Source organism: Lontra canadensis, unplaced genomic scaffold (genome assembly GCF_010015895.1).
Source record: "Lontra canadensis isolate GAN:19392208 unplaced genomic scaffold, GSC_riverotter_1.0 scaffold104, whole genome shotgun sequence".
NCBI lineage: Eukaryota > Metazoa > Chordata > Mammalia > Carnivora > Mustelidae > Lontra > Lontra canadensis.
In genome coordinates, this window is record NW_022631098.1 from 2,655,771 (window position 1) to 2,676,709 (window position 20,939).

Sequence of the window (20,939 nt, forward strand, 5' to 3'; positions counted from 1 at the left end):
GTTCTCCACTGTTGCTGGGCCAGTTCACATTCCCACCAACATTGCACAAGGGTTCCCTGTCCTCCACACCCTCACCAACACTTGTTACCTTTGGTTTTCTTGATGGTAACTCTCTTAATAAGTGTGAAGTGCTGTCTCACTGTGGTCTTGATTTATTTCCCTGATAATTAAAATTCCTAGAAGAAAGCATAGAGAAAAAGCTCCTTGACTTTGGTCGTGGCAGTGATCTTTTGAATAAGACTGTGTAAGAACAGGCAACAAAAGCTGAAATAAATAGACTTATCTTAGATTGAAAAGCTTCTGTACAGCAAAGGAAACAAAAAGGCAGCCTGTGGAATGGGAGAAAATATTAACAAACCATATATTGAATAAGGGCTTTCTGAGCTATATATAGGGAACCCCAAAGCAAAAAACCCCAAATAATCCAATTTAAAAATGGACAAAGGACCTGAATAGACTCTTTTTATTTTTATTTTTTTTTGCTATATGTGATGCTGAAGCGAGCATAATAGACTCTTTTCCAAAGAAGATGTACAAATAAATGGCCAATAGGTACAAGAAAAGGTGCTCATCATCACTAATCATCAAGGAGGTTTCTTTCTTTTTTTTATAATTTTTTATTTTTTTATTAACATATAATGTATTATTAGCCCCAGGGGTACAGATCTGTGAATTGCCAGGTTTACACACTTCACAGAAGGACGTTTTTTTCTTAAGAAAAGATTTTGTAGTTGGCTTTCAAATAAAATGTCAAGTAGTGCATCCTTCATTAATACTGTAAAATATTATAATTATCATAGTTCGGGAATTTTAGGATGGTGAAGGAATTATGCTTGCCTAGCATATGTTTGTTTTGTTTTTTAAATCTTGAGATCTAGGGTATGGTGATTTAGGCAATGGAAATTAAGAGTCCTGCTTTGGGCTCTCTGCTCAGTGGGGGACAATGCTTACAATGAAATAGGTTGTAACAGGTAATCTGTAAGGTCTTCAGTAGGGTTGACAGTTCTTTATTTAGTTGGTTTCCTTTACATTTACTTATTTATCATTTATTTATTTCAGAGGGGGTGAGTGTATTCACGTGTGCTCATCCTTGCACCCAGGGGGAGAGTGGCAGAGGGAGAGAGGTTTCAAGCAGACTCCTGCTGAGCACAGAGACCAACATGGGACTAGATCTCAGGACCCTGAGATCATGACCTGAGCCAAAACCAAGAGGCAGGTTTCTGACTGAGCCACCCAGGCTCCCCAGTCTCCTTCACTTAAGATACCGTTTCTTTTGTAAACCATTAATTATTCTGTGATACATATGGAGACTACTTTAAGGAAACATAAACCTTTGATTTCTTTAGACTATCTATTCTTTTGATTCTGACTTTCATCTCCTTATGGTTCTGCTTTTCCTTTTTTTTTTTTTTTTTGCAGCGATACGCTTATTGTACCCTCTAGGATGTATAGTAGTAATGCTTATATTAAAGTAGGTTTTTTTTTTCATTGATTATATTTTGAATCTTCTTGTAGCCTGTGTTAGCACAGACCTTCTGCTAGGAACCATTGCTTTTAGCCACAGTTCTTGTTCTTTTATTGTCCAAGTTATTTGTGGCAACCTCCTACAGCTATTGCAAGACCTTGAAAGTAACTTGATGCTTCATCAGTTTTGCATTCTCTCATATTTTCCTTTTAGCATTTTATTCGGAAGTGTAACATACATTTTGTGCAAGAAGTGCAGATGGAAATGAAAACTGCATTTTGTTGCCGTTGTTTTACATCTTGTCAAGAAATCTTTCATTAAACTCTTTGCTGGCTGCAGATTTCATTCTTGTACCAATAATACAAAGTTATGTAGTCAAAATATAACCTTTGTCTTAACAATAAGATACTTGATATTTTTCATGATTTAATGAGCAGAAATTTGAAGTACTAATGAGAACTTCCCCCTTATCCCAGAGCCAGTGTTGAAACTTTCAGGAAAAAATGAAATCTGCATTTTAAGGAGTTAAATTCACTTTTGAAGTCTTTTAGTTGGAAGAATATTGTAAGTATGGTACCAAAAAAAAAAAAATCCAGAAAATTTCATAATTTTAAAAAATTGATTACGTAAAGATTAAAAATATATGTTTAACAAAAAACAAAACAAAGCAAAACAACAAAATATTCTTATGTATGGCAAAAGTCTAAACATAAAACAGTGGGCGAAAATATTGACACATTTTTAACAAATGAAAAGATTTTACAAATTAATAAGTAAAATGCCAGGAATTCATTTAAAATGCTGGCAAACAATATACATGTTCATAGGAAGAAAAATGCCTTTGAAAAGATGTTTTGCTATGCTTAAAACAATACAAGTCAAATTAAAACCTCCCTGAGACATTATTTTTTCACCTGACAAACATAAATATTATCTATTTTTTGATGTGGAGAATCACTCTCAAATTTTGTTGGGAATATTAAATTTTGTGTAACTTCTCAGGAGGGTTATTTGGAAATATCTTTTGATATTTAAATGCACATAATTTTTGACTGAGTACTTTAATTTTTAGAAATTTATCCTGGGTAACTAGATGCACATTTATATGAAGCTCTGTATACAAGGCTCCTGATGGCAGGGATAGCTCTTTTAGTATCTTGGTTTCTTCATATATATTTGAATGCCTGTTTCTGGAAAGGATATAGAAAAAGCTATTAACACTGTTTCTTTCTTGGGAGGTAAACATGTGGTGGAAGAAGACATGAATGGCAACTTTTTAACATGAATAAGACATGAATTCATAGGACATGAATATCCTTTATAAAATAAATGAGCATGTATTACCTGTTTAAAGTTACTATTTAAAAGAGTGACATTGAACTAAGCTAAGCCTCTCTTAAAACATATGTGAAATCCACCATAATTAGACACCTAAAAGGTACCAGTAGTGGTGCCGTGTTTGGGTGTTTGCCACTCATTTCAAACATTTGTCCCTCAAAAGGAAATTTTCCTTAATTTCCTCTCCTCAGCCTAGACTAGCTAGGGCAGGTACCGTATTACATGGAATTTATTCATCTTGTGTATTTTTTCTGAGCACATAATACATTTGTGATTTAATATTTAATATTTTCCACTGGTTTAATGTCTTTTTTCTGCCAATACAGTTAGGTTCCGGGAGGCATTCCCTTTCCTTGCTGGGGGTCTCAGTTTGCTCTATGGTGTCTTGTACATGGATGACACTCTAGTGTGTATTTGAATGACTGAAGAATAATTTCCGAGTATTGGAGCAAAGCCACAGCCTATCAATAAAATAAGATAAATGTGTCTTCTCACCCATGTTGGAATTTCTGTTCTTCCTTTTTATGGCTTCCCTCAGAAAAGCAAACTCCCCCCCCCAAAAAAAAATTTTATAGGGGGAGATCACAGCTCCCTTTTAGAATCCATGATAAACTGGGGGCCTGGGTGGGTTCAGTCAGTTTAAGTGACTGCCTTTAGCTCAGGTCATGATGCCAGCGTCCTGGGATTGAGTCCTGCATCAGCTTCCTGCTCGGTGGGCAGTCTGCTTCTCCCTCTGCCCTTTACCCCATTCATACTCTCATTCTCTCTCACTCGCTCGTTGACTTGCTCTCAAATAAATAAAATCTTAAAAAAAAATCCATAATAAACCATAAAGATACAAAAACCCCCCACATTTTGTGACATGATTTGAGTAGTTTTGTGGTTTTCCTTAGAGCTCTTGATGTGGACCTGGATCGTTTCAACGTTCCACTCTGTAGGGTTTGTTTTCTGGCTGACCGCTTTTCTGTTCTGATAGTATTTGATATTTTTGCTTTGTGACTTTTTCTCTTGTTTCTGGGACCAAGGATTTGTATTTTATTATGAAAAATTTCTAATATAAGAAAGGTTGAAAGAAGTGTACTTTTGGACACCAGAATATCCACCACTCATATTCTACAGTTAACCTTTTACCATGTAATTCTCCTATTCTACAGTTAACCTTTTACCATGTAATTCTCCATCTATCCATTCGTCACCGTTTTAAGTGTGTAATGCATTTCAGAATAAGTTGCCAACATCCTTATACTTTCTTCCATATGCTTGAGCTTGCCTGTCATTCGTTAAAGTTCAGTATTTGTTTACAGGACTCTTTTGAAGTTTCCAGATAAACATTTTCCTATTCTGAACATTTAAGTTTGCCCTTGGAATTAGAGCTATTTCTAAAATGTGCTCTGTGTTATAGCTGCAAGGTAGCTTTATTTATCTTGAATGTCCATTTGTCACGTTATCACATAGCTTCTAGTGCCTCAACATTCTCAGGGTGGCGTAGTTTTAGTAATAGAAGAAATTTTAAAGGTTACTTATACTGTTTATCTTGTTTAGATTTAAGCCCCTTTAGCACTGGGGGTACTACTAGTTAAAAAATCTAATAACTTGATTTCTGGATAGTATTTTTGGTGCTGCTTATTAGCCAGTGAGGAGTAAATACATTTAATTTTAGAAAGTGTATTTAAGAGTTAGATTGCTGATCTAAAGCAGCCATTTAACTAATCATCTTTGTTTTTTGTACATTTTCATATAGAAAAAAGAACCTTCCAAATCCAGTGTCAAGAAAAAAGTGACCAAGGTCGCAGAAGCAAAAAAAGTAATGAAGAGAAATTTTAAAGTGAATAAGAAGATAACATTTACTGATGAAGGGGAGGTAAGATTCTTAAATGCTTAATTTCTGAGGTACCATCCAAATATTGTAGAGTCTGACACTCTTCTGACTTAGACTCATTAATGAGAAAAAGAAACTGTTTCTTTAAAGCACGCGAGGCACTTCCTGTCCATGTTGTCTTGGGCCGTACATCTGTAGGCAGGAATGCCTCATGGGCAGTCAGCTGCCATACTTCAGGGTGCTAACAACACAGAGTTGGTTTTGAACTTGCTAAATTCCATTCTTACAGAGTAGACTTTCCCGTCAGGGTGTCTGTCAACATGTTCTGTGGCAACAAACGCAAGAATAGTTACACGACTGCTTGCCACAGTTTTTTTGGACTCTAAAAAAATCTCTGCTTTGCAGTTCCTCAATTTCCACGCTGTATTGGGTTGTTTCTTACTGGCATGGCTTGAGACGGCGTTTTCTGCTTCACACAGGTGCCTGGCTCTCATGTCACTGAGACCTTGGTGGTAGCGTAAATATATACCCGCAGAGTAGGGAAGGGGTTACCGCTTGCAGATGGCACAGCGTTCTCTCCGTTTTTAAAGAGGGGAGAGGCCGGGAAAGGCTGGCGGCTTACCTGAGGAGTAACGGTGGTTAGTGGTCACAGTGGGTCTTCAGAGTGGCTGTTCTTGGTTTTCGGTCTCTTCAACCTACAGGTTCCCCTGTGCATCCTGGTAGAGCACATACCCACTGTTCCACTGTCCTCTCATTTGCCTTGCCTTGTCTTTTATTTATTTTCCCCCTGGAACTTACGGGGACTTTACATTCTCTATTTACGTGATTATTGTCCTTTTCTTCCATTCTAGTGGAATGAGGGCAGCTGCTTGAGGGAAGGTATCTGTCCACTTTGCTCACTATCCTGTCCCCAGCACCGAGAACAGGGCCTGACATGCAGTAAACCCATCCGCCTATTGAATGGACTATTTTCTAATATCCCAATAAAATAACAGTTTTTAAGATACTGGTTGTAATATGTCGCATAAGACGTTTCCTCAGCATTAATACAAATGCAGCCTAAGCAGTCTGTATCCAGTGGGGTATGTTTCCTCTTAACTGTGAGGTTAACAGACATTTGGATCTTATTTTGGGGAAGGGAGCCCAGATTTACACTAAGAATATGGAGTAAAGTGATGTATAAATCATACGAAGAAAGAGTGCAATTTAAAGTTGTTGGAAGTTGTAGAGGAAGCCTACAGAATTGATAAGTAATGGATCTTTATGAAATTACTGAAAAGAGGTCAGCACCTGAAGCAGGCTCGGCCAGAATATAGTTGTATTACTTCAGATGCTTACTGTAAAGTAAGATCAGTGCTCTTAGTATAATGAGGCTCCGCACTGTGCTTGTCAGTTCAACTGCACAGATTATGCCAGTTTGCTCCAAGATGAGTATAAATTCTTAACTGTAAAATGTTTCCCTGAAGACTTACTGCTGTGAGGACCCCTGTATGGCTGTGGGCCACACTGAAACTTGTGCTCTAAAAGTTTGAAAGAACTTTTCATTCAGCCCAGAGGCATGAACTTTTTTCATGCACTTATAAAAAAGGACTGAAGAGTTGGAGCAGTGGATGGGTTTCTTCCTGTCACACCTGCTCCCTCCCACTGCGTCTCCAGTGTCTGTGGCCGCCGGCATGGCCACTCATGCGGTGACACGTGTGACCCCCATTCGTTGCCAAAAGATGAGATGCTGTGAGAATCCCATCTTGAAGACTGGATGGTGACAAGAGTGAGAGAAGGTGAAGAGAATGTGTATGCCTACAACTTCACTTTGCTTGCAGTTTAATTAGTGGCCTTTCAAAACAACGGCAGCTACTGAAATCCTCTGGCAGCTAGTTACTAGTTGAAAACAAGAGAATAGGTTTAGTCTAAATTGTCTTATGTTTCACAGTGTTAGACCTGGAAGATGAGAGAGTCAAACAGACCGTTTAAAAAAAATGTCAGAAAAGGACACAGATGCCCAGAAATGAAGTATTTATTCAGGATTACGCAGCAGGGCTAGCAAAAAAGCTGGAACATTAAACCAGGTCCCCTGACTCCAGATCAGTGCCCTGACTTCTGTGTTACCTTGTTCCTAACCATGTATGTATGTGTAAATTGTGTAGATTTGAGCCAGCCTGAAATCCAAGCTAATTTTCCTTTATGCCTAGTTATTTTAGTCTTTATGTGTAGTACAGACTGATACAGGATTTATTGATCAGTTTTGAGCATTTGATATGTGCCACATACTGTGCTGGGCCTCGAGAATACAAGCACAAGGTAGTCCGCTGTCCTCGAGGAGATTAGATTAATTCTAGGCGGAAACCCAGGAAAGTCAAGCCACAGTATGGGGAGAGAAGGCTCGGAGGTGTCAGGGGAGCCGGCGAGCCTGCTTGGGTCCACCTGGCTCCTGCTCTGCTCATGTCGGGGATGGAGCCGGCAGAGTATACCCCATGAAGAGCACTGAGATGCTGTTGAAGCAGCTAGCTTCTCCTCCAAACTATTTTCTGGCATTTTCCTTTAATCCTGCTGTCACTGGATTGTGGCAGCATTACTTTATCCTGACTAGGATGGTTTTTTCAGAGATTTGCTCATTTTAATGATAAAGTTTGTTCGAAAGCTTAAGAAATATGGGTTCTAAGGCAGAAAGTGGAGAAAATGTACCATTTCAAAATCGTTATTCAAAGGGAAATGGTTTTCTGTTGATGTTCCCTGTCACCCGCCCCATACTTACTGTTTTTTTGTCCACAGTTAGTTCAGCAGTGGCCACAGATGCAGAAATCTGTCTTGAAGGACACCGAGGACGAGGACAGCACTGGTGGCATCAACTTAGATAAAGCCAAGGAAAGGCTACAAGAAGAGGACAAATTTGACAAAGAAGAATATAGGAAGAAGATCAAGGCAAAGCATCGGGTGAGCGTTCCATCTTGAATTAATGCTGAATGACATTTAATATGTCCCTAAATACTCATTACATGTTCATCAATAACCACATTACTTTCCTCCTTGACTTCTTGAACACTTCTGTCTCTGTGGGTATTTTGTCATTTTATTAGTCTCTTCCTGCTTTTGCTGGTGGAAGCTTGTATACTGAATGGTTTCTGAGAACGTTGCCCAAATCTGCTTTTGGTTGAGGTAACCCAAATAATATTCATGATTTTTTTTTTAAAGTTTAGATTTTGAGATTAATGTAGTTTTACGTGTAGTTGTAAGAAGTAACATATTCTCTGTATTACTTTCTCATCCTGGGTGCTTGATTTCTGCAGTTTTTGCCATTTCAGGAATGGTGGATAAATGAAGCAGTGGAATGTGTATGTAGCCTTTGGGATTTGCTTTTTATTCTCATGTAATTCTGTGGACATTCTCCCAGGTTGTTGTGTGTCTGAGCGCTTGGCACAGACGCGCCGCAGGTTCTTCACTATTTACCTGTTATTTCCAGCTTCAGCTTAATAGTTGAATTTTTTTCCATAGCAATTAGTTGATAATGCATGGGAGATTTATTTAGTGTATTTAAAAAAAAAAGAAAGAAAAGAAGAAACCTTGTAAGAGGGAGTGCTTCTGGATAAGCACGTGCACAGTTTTCTGTTACCCTTGAACTGGACTACTCCATTCCAGTCACTCCTGGTCTTACTGTCTTTTTATACTACTCAGTTCCCATAAAAGTGGACATATCACTAGATAAATGATTCAATTAATGAAATAAGGCAGATTTACATTTTTAAAGACGTTTCTATAGCATGCCTTTGAGACAATGAATGATTTCAGGGAACATAGTCTTCTGCCCAAGAACATAGTCTCATGCCCACTGCTTTAATGTGAGGTTCTGGGTTAAGAAACTTGTAAGCCTTTGGATGTGGACATTATTAACTATGTCCTGAGAAGGATTCTTGTGGTTTTTGACTCCTCTTTGACCTTGGAACGATTCAGCAGCTCTGTCAACTTTTATAGAGCAGCAGTTCTCATTTCTTCAAGGTTCAATGCAGCTTCGCAGTAGCATTTGATGAATAAGAAAAAGTAAACATTGAAGATGGCTGCCGGGGTGGAAATGACTGGTGAGAAAATCCTTTTTAGAAATGTGGGGAACAAAACCCTCAAATATAGTGTTTACAGTTCAGAGTGTTACCTAGACAACTAAACAATTCATGCGTTGCTGGTTTTTTTTAAAATAATTTTTAAAATTTTTTTATAAATATGTAATGTATTATTAGCCAGGGGTACAGGTCTGTGAATCGCCAGGTTTACAGACGTCACAGCACTCACCATAGCACACACCTGCCCCCCCATGTCCATAACCCCGTCACCCTTTCCCTAGCCCCCTCCCCCCGGCAACCCTCAGTTTGTTTTGTGAGATTAAGAGTCTCTTATGGTTTGTCTCCCTCCCAATCCCATCTTGTTTCATTTATTCTTTTCCTAACCCCCAAACCCCCCACGTTGCATCTCCACTTCCTCAAATCAGGGAGATTATATGATAGTTGTATTTCTCCGATTGACTTATTTTCATGCATTGCTGTTATTATAGTACTTTAAAATTGAAATTTGTTACTAATTTTTGTTATTAAAATTTTTAATAATATTAAAATGTCAGCAATGTGTCACATTTCAGGTTACCATCCACCTAGAGTAGTTATGCAGGGGAAGATTGAGCATAAGGATATTTCATCCTTTATTTTTATTTTTATTTTTTTTAAGATTTTATTTATTTGACAGACAGAGATCTCAAGTAGGCAGACAGGCAGGCAGAGGGAGAGAGGAGGAAGCAGGCTCCCTGCTGAGCAGAGAGCCGGAAGAGGGGCTGGATCCCAGGACCCTGGGATCATGACCTGAGCCGAAGGCAGAGGCTTTAACCCACTGAGCCACCCAGTTGCCCCTTATCCTTTATTTTTAAATTGTAGCCAGCAGTAAAAGCAACAGGAGGCCTTTACATGAAGTAAAGGTGTTTCCCACTGCTGCCCTTTCTTGTCTCCCTCCCCTCCCTCCCCCGTGTGTGGAAGTTACTGTATCGAGGCTATGGAATATTGTTTCTGAAACCTTCAGAGACTTCATTTCAAATTGACTCAGTGTACATTTATTACACACTGTTTGTGTGCTAGGCTCTGCCCTAGACTGTGAGGATAGAATACTTAAAATATGTGGGTTCCTCTGTCCTTGGGAAGATTATAATTAAACCGTAGTTAACTCTGGGTATTCTGTCACTGCACAAAAGCTTTTTATGTCTCTAATTTGTTTTACGTTAACATTTTTGAAATGAATAATACATTCATGTTCTAAAATCAAGATCATAAAAAAGCTAGTTGAGACATCTTGCTTTTGCCCATGCCTGTCATTCTTACTCAGACCTACCCCCATAGTAACTATTTTTATTGATTAATATATCCTAGGGGCACCTGGGTGGCTCAGGTTCAGTTGGTTAAGCTCCAGCTCTTGATCTCAGCTCAGGTCTTAATCTCAGGGGCATATGTTCAAGTCCCTCATTGGGCTGCACACTGGGCATGGAGCCTACTAAAAAAAAATTACTGACACACCCTGCCATTTCTTTATGCAAATGTGAGTAAATAGAAATACAGATCCTTATTTTCTCCCTTTGTTACAGGAAAGATAAGTATATTGTATGTAGGTTGTTGTACACATTTCTATTTTCATGCTTTTAAATCATTTTCTTTGCACTATTGTTTAAAGTAGTGGATGATGGGGCACCTGGGTGGCTCAGTGGGTTAAGGCCTCTGCCTTCAGCTCAGCTCATGATCCCAGAGTCCTGGGATCAAGCCCCACATCGGGCTCTCTGCTCAGCAGGGAGCCTGCTTCCTTCTCTCTCTGACTGCCTCTCTGCCTACTTGTAATCTCTGTCTGTCAAATAAATAAATAAAATCTTTAAAAAAAAAAAGTAGTGGATGATTTTTAAACTATTATGGTGACTATCTTACAGCAAGTTTGAACAGAGCACTTTGGACTGACATAGTTGTGAGAGAAATCACAAGAACTTAACATACTACTGGTTTTGATGTCTGTACCTCTGGAACTAAAACAGACAGATGGTCTTTTTTAACAAGCCAAAGCTTCTTGTTTTGTATAAAGTAGGTATATTCTGCACAAGGTTACCCATGGCATACTTTCCATATTGGATGTTGAAAATATTATGTAGCCAGAAAAAAAGCACAAGGAAATTATTAAAATAGTCTGTTCAGCTTTAATGTAAATGCCACCTGAGTCGTATGTGATTAGTTTCTTGGTATTTGTATCAGTAAAAATTATTACTTATGAATATATAAGTATTTGTTTATTAAATTAGAGAAAATGTCACTCTTGTGCACTTTGGAATTAGTGAGTTTATGACGGTAGCGTACATATGACACAGTATGGGTACTCACATCAGTCATGTACCAAACACCACGGGCTGGATTCTGCCTCAAAGACATGCAGGATTTTCTTAAGCGGCAAGTTGGAACATTTGGCTTGTTGGTGGAAGGAGTGTTACACTGTAAGGAGGAGTAGTTGCATTTGAATCCTGAGTCTGGCATTGCCTAGTCCAACGGGATTACCCAGTCACCAGTATGGACTTCAGTGTTGTGTTACGAAAACGAGGAAGTGGAAGTGGGAGTTCATATCCAATGTTCGAGAGATCCCCTAGCTCTGTGTGTATGGGGAAGATAAGGGAATATAATAAGGCCTTTGTGTTTGGAAAGTGGAATTTTAACTGGCCATCTTTCCCTGCTAACAAAATGGGTTCCTTGCTTGATGATAAGGCCTCCTTCTTGTTCTTATTTTCCAGTGGTTACTAAAGTTTGACTTAGAAGCGAAATATATTATTAATCCTGCACAATTATTTTATCTTAATTGCTTTATCTGAACATGTTATTGGCTTTGAAATCATATCTTTTTCCTAATTGAGTATATTACTTATTCTAATGACAATTCTTAGTTCTTCTAAGCGTAAGGTTTTACCTTGGGCAAATGTAATTATGTTTCCCTTAAAATTGTCACTCATAATTTTGTTATTTCTATGAGAGAATACTGAGAAGAATTGTATGTCCCTAAAGAACACTTGAAATACTAACTTAGGATCTAGGAATAAGCTTTTACTTCATGAAGATAGAAAAAGATGAAGAAACTTTAACAAAAAATTATGAGTGAGGGATGTGTCTGAAAAAATTGTACATATAAAGAGAAAACTCTGCAGAATCTATATTTTTAAAAATAGGTGTCAGTTTTAGGAGTTTTCATAAGCTTACTAATGTTCTTTCAGCATGTTTAGAATATTTCCTGATTTTTTTTTATGCTTCAAAGAATAACATATTTAATATATATGTGAATTTTGTCATAATGATTCTGTTTGAAAGGAGTTGTTTGCTCCTGCTGTTTAACTGAACAGCTTTGCACCATGGTTTCGAGCACGCACTCTGTCTCTGGTGTGAGACTCAACTGTTCGCTTTTGTCCTCCGTGCTGATACACCTATTCTTGACTCATATTTTCAGCTGGTGGATTCTGAAAGCAGTGTAATTTCTACTGTGACTCAAATAAATATCGTTGTTCTCACAATGTGGAAACGGAGCAATAAGAATTTTAGCTAGTTTGTGAGAAACACAAAAAAGCCATTACAGCATCGCTGGGAGTAGAATTTAGCTGCCTGCTGCTAGGGCTCAGAGCTCCGCACTCTGTGGACATCAGGCCCTCTTCTTCCTGCTATGGGTCTCTGAATCAGCAGGGTCGCTTATCTTTATGAGTCTTCTTTGCAGCCATTAGGCATCGCTCCCCACCCCCGCAAGGCCGTTCCAGCCTTTGGGGGTCCCTGGAGCTTAGAGGTGGCTGGCTGTACTTAACTAGGCCTCTTACTGTTTAATGTACCAAACCTCTGAAACCGCTCATCGGAAGTAAGATTATAGTAGAAGCTATAGTCTTTGCATAGAAGACCATTAGTAAGTTAGTACAGTATAAAGGCAAAACCACTACTTTTGCATGGAAACGGTGTGTTTTTCTGTCATTCAGTCAGAACTCTGAAAGGTGGGCTGTGGATCACATCAGTAAAAGGTGTCTTTACTTTAATGGGGTGAAAATCTGCTTTGTGGTGTGTATCATCATTCTTAGCTCTGAAAGGTTACTGTATTTAGGGTGATAGTATCGGCTAGAACAGCTGGGAGTGGAGAGAAGCAAAACATCATGAAGTTCTCTTTTACTCCCTTGAAATTTGCTTTGAGAACTTTATCCATCTTGGACTGCATGTTTAGACAATGCCGCCATGTCAAGATGTGACTCTGGACTGCTCGCAAAGATGGTAGAGGACTGTTCTGGGCCCCACTCACTACTAGTGTGAACAGTAGACAGGAAAGAGACTTTTTAGAAAATCTATTTCATTTTTTGTTTTGTTGACACGGGATTTAGTTGCCATGGAATGCAGGTATGGTAAGCATAAATGTATATGATAGCCAAGAGGGAGTGAAGCAGTAATCAGGAGTCTTAGAATAGTAGTAACAAGAACATTGACAATAATAAGCAGTTAGTTGCTTAGGCCCTGCAGTGAGTGCTTTATATGTATTATTGTGTTATGTGCTAACAATTAACTTCTGAAATAAGTGAGCTAGCCTCAAATTACAGATGACAGAATAGACCTAGAAGGAGCAGGTAATTTGTCCAAGGCCCCGCCAGTCACAAATAGCAGCCCTGAGACGCTATCCCAGATTCTTTGTTCTTACCTCTTCAGTTTGTTTATACCTTTCTTAAACCATCAGGCATTCTCTTATAGTGGCTAACTCTGAAACAACGAATGAAAGGGTTGAAACAGGAGTGGAGATTTTGAGGAAGGAATGACAAATAATGGAAATTATTGTCAGTCTAGGAGTGAGTCTAAGGCATTGTCAGAGACTGGTCTGGCTCAGTGACCTGAAGAAATTTTGCTACCAGAAATGTCTCATGAGGATAAAGGACTAATTTTACTACCAGAAATGTCTCATGAGGATAAAGGACTAAACACCTGGGTTTTAACTCTTAAGTGAACATTATGAATAAAGTTCATTTATAGGGGAGGAAAAGGAACATTCTCTTATGTCCTTTACCCCCTTTCAGTTTCAGTCCTTCCTCCTACCATTACAACAAGGTGTACTCTAGGGAGCCATTTTGTTACTGTGGAACCTTTGCCTGTAATTTGGAGATGTCTGCTTGGGAGGTTTCTGTTTTTATTCCTGAGTTTATAGCATCTTGTGATATTTAGTTCAGCTTATTGGTACATGGGTTTTCCTTCATATCCAGCATCCAAAATAAGACATTTAAATATTCAGAACTGCATAAATTGTATCAGCTGTGTAGCAAGTCTTTGAGCTGTTTATAATCTCTATTTTGTGTTGTTAAAATAAAATGGGACTATGGGATTTTCTTGAAACACTATATTATGTTTGGGAGGTGGGGGGTGGTTGTTAGATTGATGGTCGGTAGAGACTGGGGTTGAGCAACGGGGCAGAGTTTGGTGCTAATGTAAGGAAGGGGTCTGACAAGGCTAGGTCATAGACTACAAAGACCAGGGAGAGCTAGACTGTGTTTTCCCAATCCCTGGAGCCCACCATTGGGCCTGGCACGTAGTAGCTCAGCAAGTGTTTGAAAGAATTAATTAATAAATCAGTGTTTCCACATACACTTATTTTTCTCCCTGTATTCATATCCTTGTTGGAGTTGTTGCAGATTTATATATTGAAGATCAGTTTTTTTATATCATTATCATTGAACAGTGGAATAGGGAACAGATCAGAGAACCTTGCTTTGTTCTGAGTCCCCAGGAAGGATTTAGGGTAACGGGGGTTTTGTTTTTGGAGGGCAAGGAGTGTCTTCAGGGCCAGACATCCTTGTAATCATTCTTTTACTCACTTCTGTTGACCCACTTTTCTCCCTTGAAAAAGAGGTTCCTGTACTACTGAAATAAGGGTAAATGTCCTCTTGTACTGTCACAGCTGGGAAATCAGCTCCTTACCCGGAGTGGCTCACTTGCCTCAGTCATTCAAACAGCTCATGTTGCCACCACTTCCTGAGTTGTGTTTCCAAATCCACAAATTTCCAAGATTGCCATAGAATGAAAATGATTTAAATACATAGTCCTGACTGCTGATAAAATTCATACTTCATGGGATTTTCTTTTCTTGAAGCTCAGGACCTATAGTTTGTGAGAAGCCAGAAGTATAATAACATCTGTAAAGGAAGTATTTTGTACCTTGAAATGTGATTTTTCTGTTTTCCTATCCCTCGTGAATTTGGTTTCTCTTATTGAATTTCATACTCTTCTTACACTTAATCATTTGTAGCATGGTAGGACTAAAGATAAAATTTTGCCTTCTTTTTGTGTGGCATAAAATAGCTTTAAGTACCACTCTGTCCTCAAAAATGAAATAAGAAAATAAAGGATTTAAAGCATTTGAACCACATAAAATTAAGAGGGAAGGAGAGTCTCAGTTATTGAATCTAATAAAATTCAATTATATTTGCCCTCTCAAGTCCTTGTATGCCAACTCTTTGTCTTTATGTCTTATCATTTATGGCATGAATTTTTTTTAAGTTAGTTTTTCCTGCCTTAGCAAAGGAAAAAAAAAAATATTCTTTCTTCCTATATCTGTTCCCAAATTTTGGGTTACCATAAATTCTACTTCCTGCTTTTCTCCTCTGTTTGAAGACTAATGTTTACCCATTCGTCTTTTCAGATAGAATGCCAAATAACATAGCTTTTTAAGATAGGAAAGAAAAGTTTTCTCATTTACCTTCTGTTACACTCAGTATTGAAAGTACTTTTTATTTGCAGTGAAGCTCTGTGTCATGTTTACTTCCTATTTTCAAGGTTTTAGTTATCCTTCATCCATCTGGGACTTGTGAGAAATCTTAGAAGGAAGAATTAGCTCATTTGCATGCACATGTGAATTCTGGTAGGTAAATTTGAAATTTGTAATGTCCCTCGTCATCTATAATAAGCTAATACTGGAATTCGGTAGCAATGGAAAATTATCAATATATTTTTTCTGCTAAGATTAAAATGGCTAGATGAAAAGGCCCAGAGTAGAGATTATGTTTACTTATATAGACAGGATTTTTCTGATTTGAACATATTGAGGTTATTCTTTGGAACTTTGAAGTGCCATTTTCAGATCATCTAATGTGTTGGGAGAAGGTCAGTTACTGAATAATTACAACAAAAATTTTTGTGACTGTTAAATGTGGCTAATTATCTTTTTTTACCCCTACACAGAAGACTGGCAAAAACTAATTAGATAATGTCCACAAAATGCTATCAGGAAAAAAAAAATATGCTATCAGGATGAAAGACCCGTACAGTAGCAGACCATTATTAATAATAAAAGGAAGTGGAACATTTGTCTTAAGCATATTGATAAGATAAAAACACTGTATGCATCCACAAGATAAGTACACTTTCTAATGGACTGGAGAGTGGGGAAGAGGTGTGCTGGGGTTAAGGGGGGAGGAGAGGTATGTTAGAGTTGAGAAAGGGGAGCGGGGAGAAGTGGGCTGGGAGGTGTGTTGAACTTGAGGGGGAGGTGAGGTGTCCTAGAGTTGAGGGAGGGCAGAGGTGTGTTGGAGTTGAGGGGGAGGAGAGGTAGAGAGGTGTGCTAGAGTTGAAGGTCGCGGGGAGAGGTAGGCTAGGTGGTGTGTTGAACTTGAGGGGGAAGAGAAGCATGCTGGAGTTGAGGGAGGAGAGGGGGAGAGGTGAGTGGGAGGTGTGGTGGAGTTGAGGGAGGGGAGAGATGTGTTGGACTTGAGGGAGGAGAGAGGTGTACTGGAGTTGAGGGGGAGGTTGTTGGTTCATCACTGAGTGGCTTTGTGGTTTCAGACCAGTTACTTAATCCCGTTGGTTCAGTTCTCCCCCGCCATCTCTAAAATGGGAAAAATAATCCTTCTAATGTTTTGTTAAATGGTTTTAAGAAGATATGTAAAATGCCTAACATGCTCTTTAATTTAGAGCTTTTAGTGTTAGTAGGAAAATAACAATCATAATAATTGTTAATGGATACAAAGGGTTTGTTTTGTTTTGTTTTGTTTAGCAGAAGTTCAGTTACCTTACTCTCTAGGTATTTAATGTTTTATCAGCTGTATCTCATGTAGGTATAGTTTTAAAATTACTTCAAGCAGCTCGATCCTTGAAAGTCACTGTGACCTTTTAGAATAACATAAAATACTGCTCTGCTTAATTTTACCTTCCAAAACAGGAAAGCTTCCTTTTGTAGAAAATAGAACCAAAGTGTGTGGTAAGACAGAAGAGAGATTACAAATACTAGAAGTACAAATATGTAATGTTATATTACAAATATGTGCATCCACAAACTAAAGCCAGCTCTCAAACTGAGAGGATCCACGATCAGTTGTTGTTAATTCTTCTCTCTTCCGTAGCCTGCTAATGCTCTTAGAAACTCAGTGAACGATGGCAACTTTTATGAGAATTCGGGGTGCAGATGTTGGGAACTTGGTATCCATGCGCTCTGTTCCCCCACCCCTGGGAAGTGCCAAGCATGTTCTGTTTTAGTGGCTGAGCAGCTCTCGGGGGCCTACGAGAGCCGCTTCGGGACTGGCACGTAATAGCAGCTGCGTGTTAATTGGCCTCTTGTTCATATGATGCCAGGTTATTATTTTCTTCTGTTATCAAAGTGTTATCTGTTAAAGTCTCCAAACTCTGACATGTTAATTTTTATGAGGTTGTGTTGGAACAAAGCGCTAGACTCAGCCTTGAAGACCCAGGTTAGAGGACAGTCCTGTCATCTGGTCAGCTTTTCACAAAGAGGAAGTCACAGTCACAGTTCTTGTTTAGCTTTCCTTTCCCTCTGACCTTGGTCCTGGGACTTCCAATCTTTAAAATGTTCCTCTGTATAATTGCTCATTGTTTAAGTTTTACCTGCCCTTTTAATTCTGTGTTTTATTTGGAAGTCAAAGAAATACCCATTTTCTCCGAAACTGGGTTAGAGAAAGAATAATAACAGAAAGGAATAATTTAACATTATGAATTATTTAGGGGTGTAACACATTCAGAGATGCTTTGTGAATGTGAATTTTTGTGAGTTTCCCTTAGAATTTAGCTTTCCTACTGTGCAATCCGGAGCTCTAGAAACTGAATCTGTAAGCTCTGTGGACCCCCATCTCTTTGCACCAATTATTATTTAATCCCTTTTGAGACTTCCAACATTTATGTTCTCAGTTTGTCTTAAAGGAGTCTATAAACCTAGGTAAGGGGGATGGTAGGAATTGGCTGTCTTTCTCAATGCTGGAAGCAACAGAGCAGCCTCAGGTCTGCAGAGGATGCGTTAGGATTGGATTTGAATTTGGAGAACGTCATGTATATGTACAACGTCCTGGTAAAGGCAGAGTGCCCGGGTTTATAAAACTTGCTAATTCTCATATTAGTAAATGCTGTAATAGCGAGTCATGGTCTTAAAGGGAAATTGCTTGTTATTTATAACTTTTACGTTGACCTAGCAGTTCATTACAATTTTTTACAAATATAAGTTGTTGGCTATGAACTTTGGATCGAGTCTAGCCTTTTTATTATTTCAACACTTTGTTTTTGAAGAGAAAGAGAGGTTTTTTATTTAAAACAAAATTCTTCTTGGGGTGCCTGGGTGGCTCAGATGGTTAAGCATTTGTCTTTGGCTTAGGTCATGATCTGGGATGGAGTCCCACATTGGACTCCCTGCTCAGCAGGGAGGCTGCTTCTCCCTCTCTCTGCCCCTCCCTCCTGCTTGTGCATGCAGTCTCTCTCTCTCAAATAAAATCTTAAAAAAACCCCACAAATTTCTTTTCAACTTTAGCTGGGTTATTTTGTTTTAAATTTTAATATTGTACACCCTAATTTTTTTCTTATTTTTAAAAATGTTAGTGTTGCATTTTCTGCCTATTTTATGATCATTGAAAAACTAATGGGGCAATTATGAAACAATTTAATAAAATAACATGCTTTGTAAGAATGATCTTCCATTGTTCTTTGAGAAAATGTTCCTTTTCTAAGAATGGATTTCATATCCTTTATAAATTTTCCTTTTAGAGAAAAAGGGAAATAGTTACTAATGCATTTTTCCCTATTTATCCTAATAACTGACATTGATTATATATCTGTCATATGTCAGACATCATGCCAAGCACTTATGCATAGTATTTTATATAATTCTTATATCAATTTTATGAACTGTGTGTTCCTGTTATCTTCATGTTTCAATGAGAAAGTGAATTACAAAATATAAATAAGTTGCCCTAAATTGCACAGCTATTAAGTGGTAGAACTTTGATCCAATTCCAGATCTGTTTGACACATACTTAACAATTATGATTACTTATGCCAAGCCCATCACGGGCACTCAGTAAATATTTATTGAAAAATGAATGTCAGGTATTAGTTGGCTTTAAAATAAATGTCAAGAATGTGTAGTCTGATTTACGTGTAATAAACAGAAGTTCATATGCTGCTAATTTCCCCCTTTTTTATAGGAGAAAAGACTGAAGGAAAGGGAAGCCAGAAGAGAAGCCAGTAAGAGACAAGCAAAGGTAAGGATTGTTACTTTTTATGAAAAAAAATGTTGGTAGCATTGAGTGGGATTTAAAAACTCTTCTTTTCCCTATGCATTTTATATTTATTTATACATCTTGTCATTCAAATTGGATATACTTCCATGTGTGCCTGTCCTTTACTTTCTCTTGTTCCTTTCTTTCCTCTGTAATGCAGGAGGAAAAGTGCATAAGATAATTTGTGTATTGGCCACTGTTCTACTACTCCCAGCACCTTTTTTCATTATATTTTGTGCCTATTAAATATGGAAGATGGTTGGCTTTGTGGGCCATGCTCGACAGGATTTTAAACCCTGCCATCCTTCGAATAGGCAGACAGCTGTGTGGACCCAACTCAATAACAGAGAACTCTGAAAGCACTGGTTGCTTCAGTTCCTGGGAGCATGTGCCTTCACTATTTTCTGTAGACAAAAATGTTCAGCAAATAGATATGCACAGTATCACGCATATATGTCCAGTTGTGAACACCATCCACATGCAGCTATAATTTTTCTCTGGTGTGTTCGACACTGAGAAGGGCTCGGCTTCTACATTCTGAGGGCATTAAGTACAAATGATTTCCTAGAACCAAGACCCAGTAACGTATGTCATTTTTCATGCCATGTCTCATTGTGCTATGCCTGGCTAGCCATGATTTCTTCTTGGCAGTTAGCAAAGATCCGACTCCCTTGAGTAAGCCCATAATATTCTCTGTCATTTTTTCCATGCTGGCCATAGCACTTAGAGAGCAAGTCAGAGATGATAACTCATTTTATAGTTCTGAAGTGGGAAGCAATTACTCTGCAGTATAAGATGAAAAGACTGCTTATATTCAGTATTAAATATCACTCTGTCTTCAAAGGTGCCCGAAAACGAGAGCTATAGTGTGTGCGGCCTGACTGTGAAATCAGGTGGCGGATTCTGCATGTGCTTTTAAAATGCAGGCGTGCACTGTCACGGCATAGAAATTACATCTTAGGGGCTGTAGTGGGAAAAATTTAAATGTAAGAAGAAAACTTTAAATCTAGCAAAAGCATTTGATATTTATGAATATTGCATGCTCAGCATAAAACTAAACTTATTTCACTAAGATGTCCTTTCACTCCTGCACATAAAATTATAAGATGACAGCTGTAGTCTGCAGCCAGAAGAAAACCTGCTTACTGTATTCCCTTTGTGCATATTCACGCACATTTGTGTGTATTACTAAAATGGCGTGTTTTACTCTTGTTGACACTGTGGCCTTCACCTGTGTGGTGGTTGGAGTCATGAATTGTTCTCACCTATGGGGCTGCCTCTTGGGCCTCCTCCTTCATCTTTCTATAATTGGTGTACGGATGGATTTGGTTTGATGCTCTGCCAGCTGGGACATAAACAAAAAATCTGGCAATAGCTGTCAGTTGGGTTTTTCCACTGGGCAGATCTCTGAAGGGAACTCCTAAAGCCAAGCGCACCCTTCCACTCCTTACCCCTTTAAATGTTTGTCCTCTATTTGTTCCTGACCTCTGGGAATGAGGACACCTCATTTCTGTCCAACCACTAATGCTTGGACTGGAAATAAATGGAAGAGGTGCTGCAGCTGCTATGACTTTGCTGCGAGGCCAGGAGCCCTCAGTAAACAGAGGCTGTGCTTTGGTCATGCTCACAGCCTCAACTGATGGCTCACAGGTGGCAGCCCTCTTGTAAGAGTGATTTCAGTGGGATGAGGGGCCGGATTGTAGCCAGGACTCAGACATTCCACGAGGCACCAAGGACTGGCAGCAGTGACAGATTCAGGCTGACGGTTGGAGCCC

At 38.7% G+C, this 20,939-nt stretch overlaps 1 protein-coding gene across 1 annotated transcript in view; it reads left to right on the top strand.

The window, feature by feature from the left end:
* Positions 1-20,939, top strand: part of DDX10 (DEAD-box helicase 10) — a 268,604-nt gene that overhangs the window by 143,383 nt on the left and 104,282 nt on the right. Inside the window, exons 14-16 of the mRNA XM_032838466.1 lie at positions 4,545-4,664; positions 7,392-7,553; positions 19,090-19,146. Coding sequence (XP_032694357.1) covers positions 4,545-4,664; positions 7,392-7,553; positions 19,090-19,146 — 339 coding nt within the window. The remainder of the gene's footprint in view (positions 1-4,544; positions 4,665-7,391; positions 7,554-19,089; positions 19,147-20,939) is intronic.